General features: G+C 42.9%; 1 protein-coding gene across 1 annotated transcript; it reads right to left on the bottom strand.

Annotated features, from left to right (window-relative positions):
- Positions 1-1,684: 1,684 nt before the first annotated feature.
- Positions 1,685-2,380, bottom strand: LOC124894114. Its single transcript, XM_047404867.1, has one exon. It carries the CDS (start codon positions 2,378-2,380, stop codon positions 1,685-1,687), a length of 696 nt encoding a protein of 231 aa, XP_047260823.1.
- Between the last annotated feature and the right edge of the window lie 2,328 nt (positions 2,381-4,708).

Raw genomic sequence — 4,708 nt, 5'->3', positions numbered from 1 at the left:
AACAACAAACCCAGTATATTCCCACAAAGTAAGGTTTGGGGAGGGGAAGATGTACGCAGACCATACCGCTACCTCCGAAGAAGTAGAGAGGTTGTTTCTGATAGACCCCTGGCTCGAGATACAAAACAGTAACAAGGGGATGAATGACATAACAGAAAATCCATCATAAGAAATAATGTCACTAGAAAACAGAGAAAATACGACATATGATAAATAAGGGCAACACAAAAGAGAGAAAATAAGAAGTATGGAAAAAAATACGAAGGACACCTACCTAGTTGTAACATACTCGCCCATACCAAAGACACCTAAGAATACTAAGATTCCTAAGATTACTAGCTCGACAACACAAGGTCTCACCTAACCGCTTGCTACACCCCCCACACTCATACTAGCCTTCTACCTTTATCCGTGACCTCCTCACCTTCCTATCTAGGATCATGTCCTTAGTAAGATGAAGCTGCTCTATATCGTGTCTAATCACTTCCCTCCAGTATTTCTTTAGCCTACCTCTACTCCTCCTGAAATCCAAAGTTAGCCTCTCACACCTACGAACTGGGGCATCCGCGCCCCTCCTCATCATATGCCCAAACCATCTCAGCCTTTCTTCCCTCATCTTGTCCTCCACTGAAGCCACTCCCACCTTCTCCCGGATAACTTCATTTCTAACCCTGTCCCCTCTAGTAAGCTCACACATCCAACGTAACATCCTCATTTCCGTCACCTTCAATTTTTAGATGTGGGAGTGCTTGACTGGCCAACACTCCGATCCATACGACATGGCTGGGCGGACTGCCCCTCTATAGAATTTGTCTTTAAGCTTAAGAGGCACCTTCTTATCACACAACACTTCCGAGATGATCCTCCACTTCACACAACCTGTTCCAATACGTATAGAAACATCCTCATCAATCTCCCCGTTCCCCTGAATCGTAGACCCAAGATACTTAAAACTATCCCTCTTACAAACCTCCTAGGCGTCCAACCTCACTACCACTTCTTCCTCCTGCCTCAAGTCACTAAACTTGCATTCTAAATACTCCGTCTTGGACCTACTTAACCTGAACTCCTTACACTCAAGGGTTTACCTCCAAACCTCCAATTTGTCATTTACACGCCTCCTCGTCTCATCAATCAGAACTACATCATTCGCAAATAACATACACCAAGGCACCTCTCCCTGAATACTCCACATCAACACGTCCATCACCAACGTAAATTCGAAGGGACTAAGGGTCGAACCCTGATACAATACTATCTCGATCGAAAAATGCTCAGAGTCTCCTTTTGCCGTCCTCACCCGAGTTTTTTCTCCATTGTACATGTCCTTAATAACTTGGATATAAGCCATCGGGAGCCCCCTCACCTCCAGGCATCTCTACAGAACCTCCCTCGGGACTTTATCATATGCCTTTTTCAGGTCGATGAACACCATGTGTAAATCCCCCTTTCTTTCTCTATACTGCTTCACCAGTATCCTCACTAGGTGGATTGCCTCTATCATCGAGCGACCAGGCATAAAACCAAATTGATTCTCTAATACGGACACTACCCTCCTCAATCTCCTCTCAACCAATCTCTCCCAAATCTTCATAGTGTGACTCAACAGCTTAATACCTCTATAGTTCTTGCAGCTCTAAATGTCACCCTTGTTTTTATATAACGGGATCATCGTACTCCATCATCAAGCCTCAGGCATTCTCGTAGTCTTGAAAATACTGTTAAACAAATCAATCAACCACCTTAAACCAACCTCACCTGTATACTTCCAAAAGTTCACCGGGATCTCGTCAGGCCCCATCGCCCTACTCCTCCGTGTCCCACGAATAACCTCCCTTACCTCTTCAACCTTAAAATTCCTACAGTAACAGAAATCGCGACTCTCCTCTAAGTGCTCCAACTCCCCTAACTCAATACCTCTGTCCCCTTCCTTGTTTAAAAGGATATGAAAGCACTTCTGCCATCTCTTCTTAATATGAGCATCCTCCTCTAAAACACTACCATCCTCTCCCTTAATGTACTTTACTTGGTCGAGGTCACAACCCTTCCACTCTCTATCCTTAGCCAGCCTATACAACCTCTTTTTCCCGCCTTTCTCTTCTAAACCCTCATATAAGCTCTCAAACACTGCTGACTTAGCAGCCGTAATTGCTAACTTTGCCTCCTTCCTAGATACTTTGTAAGCCTCCATATTCAGCCGTTTCTCCTCTTTGTCTTTACTCTCAATCAACCTAACATACGTCTCCTTCTTGGTCTCCACTTTACTCTTTACTTCTTTATTCCACCACCAGTACCCCTTATGACGACCTGGCTGACCTCTCAAAACACCCAACACTTCTCTAGCAGTCTTCGTGATGTAGTTGGCAGCCCTATCCCACATAACATCCACGTCCCTCCTGCACTCTCACACCCTCATATTTGTCACCTTTTACCCTATCACCAGCGAACTAACTGGCATCAAGCCACCCCACCTAATTCTAGGTCGACCCTCCCTGGCCCTTCTCTTTCTACCCATCTTGATAGATAAGTCCATCACTAGCAGCCTGTGCTGGGTCAAAAGATGCTCACTTTCCCCCTTCCTCAGCAGAAAAAAGTCAATTTGGGTCTTGGCTATCGCGCTTTGAAAAGTAATCAGGTAATCCTCCTTCTTCGAAAAACTCGAATTCACTACCACCAGTCCAAAGGCCCTCGAAAAATCCAACAGAGCAGCTCTTTCACCATTTCTATCACCAAAACCAAAACCTCTATGCACATCATCATAGCCTCTCAGAAGGACCCCAATGTGCCCATTGAAGTCCCCTGCTATGACAACCTTCTCCGAGCTAGGCACGCTTCTCATCACCTTGTCCGACTCCTCCCAAAATCTTGCTTTCACCTCCTCTTCCAAGCCTACTTGTGGCGCATACACACTACACACATACAATAAAAAACCCCGATTACCAACTTAATCTTCATCAACCTATCACTGACCCTCTTAACCTCCACCATCTGGTCTCTATGCTCCTCATCCACTAAGAGGCCCACTCCATTCTAATGCCTCATACTCCCTGAGTACCACAACTTGTACCCATCCACATCCCTAGCCTTAGATCCTACCTACCTAGTCTCCTGAACACATGCTATATTAATCCCCCTCTTCTTAAAAATCTTCAACAGCTCTATAGACTTACCCTAAAGGGTCCTAATATTCCAAGACCCTACCCTCAACTTATCATCTCTCGTCTCTCGCCCACCTCTAATACCCCTCACCAAAACCGCCCTAACACCCGACCTATAACTCCCACCCACCCCTGCCTTCCCCCCTCACCCCCTTCCAAAATAGACCTCACCCCCAACCCTCTTAGACATGACCCTAATTCACCATCAACCCCTCCATCCACTACTAAAAAATGAAACAAAGTCCCACACCGATAGCCACACGAACAAAGCAAAAGGACGAAGACAGTAAGAGAGGGCACCCACATAGTACACTAATATCCCTAGCAGCTTAGACAACACAATACAACAACAATCTCCAAATAAATCAGCCAGTCACCACTACACACATAAGCAACAGAAAAAAGACGCAAAAAAGGAAAACAAAAACAGAAACAAAATACCGAGAAACAGAAGCAAAATAATATAAAGAAATAAAAAGTTGTATGAAGTGGCTAACTAAATAAAAGTTTTGAAGTCATCGGTATGCCTGTTAGCTTCTGGGTCCATCAATTTGATGTCAAAAATTTATTATCGGAATAGGGCCTCAGGTAAAATGACTGTAGGTACATTGCCAGAGTGTTGCCATAGCAACACCAGAGAGGCTTCAGGATTCTTTCGGGGGATGGACATTGGCAGACGTCGAACCAACCTGTTTTACCGTCGATGAAAACCTTCCCCATTATCGTAGTCGAGCCGACGGAAACCCTAAACCGCCGGCGATAGCAACGACGGGACAAAATATGGGGGGGGGGGGGGGGGGGAAATATAAAGAGGAACTGGGGAGAGAGAGATCTGAGGAGGGAGAAGAGGGTCTACCTTACCTTCTCCAGCTCGTCGACGCCGGCGCCGACGTCAGAGACTGCCGGTCCAAATAAGGAAATAACAGATTTTAGATAACAAAATTAAATAATTTTCTCATTAAAATAGATGATAGTTAATAAGAGATATCAATCACACCCCATAATCTCTCAACTGTTTTCTCTTCCCTTTTAAAACGCAAGTGTCTTTTCTTCTTCAACATCTTTTTTTTTTCATTCTTGTTCCTGCAACATATCAACAAACATATATTACTTTCAACCAAAATCCTTCATAAAATTTTAGTATTTTTAGTTGAGATTGTATTCCTTCAAATTGATATGAAATAACAATTTGAGTATTTTATGTGAAATTCAAAAAAAGACTGTTGTGATTTCTTTGGAGGATTTTAATTGATTTTTAGAAAATGGTATATAAATTGATATCAGGTGGTTGTAGCGGTGAATTAATTTAGTATGTAGTATGATATTTTAGGCATCAGGTAATATATTTTTTCAAAGAATGGGTCTTTGGCAACATGTGTTATTGAGAATTAGGTAATTTCTCTACTTTATGTAGTAATGGGATGAGTACATAAATTGTTATCACCTAATTAAAATTATCATAATTCACAAAATACATATATTTGTTCCATACACTAAAATAAATAATAACATATAATATTTGACGAAAGTCATTTTCCATACCAACTTCC

Source organism: Capsicum annuum, unplaced genomic scaffold (genome assembly GCF_002878395.1).
Source record: "Capsicum annuum cultivar UCD-10X-F1 unplaced genomic scaffold, UCD10Xv1.1 ctg69829, whole genome shotgun sequence".
NCBI classification, from domain to species: Eukaryota; Viridiplantae; Streptophyta; class Magnoliopsida; order Solanales; family Solanaceae; genus Capsicum; species Capsicum annuum.
Note: the sequence above shows the minus strand (reverse complement) of the source record. Positions and strands in the feature narration are given on the sequence as shown.

Coding starts and splice junctions, on each gene's coding strand:
- LOC124894114 (XM_047404867.1), bottom strand. CDS start 2,380: ATGTGGGATAGGGCTGCCAACTACATCACGAAGACTGCTAGAGAAGTG.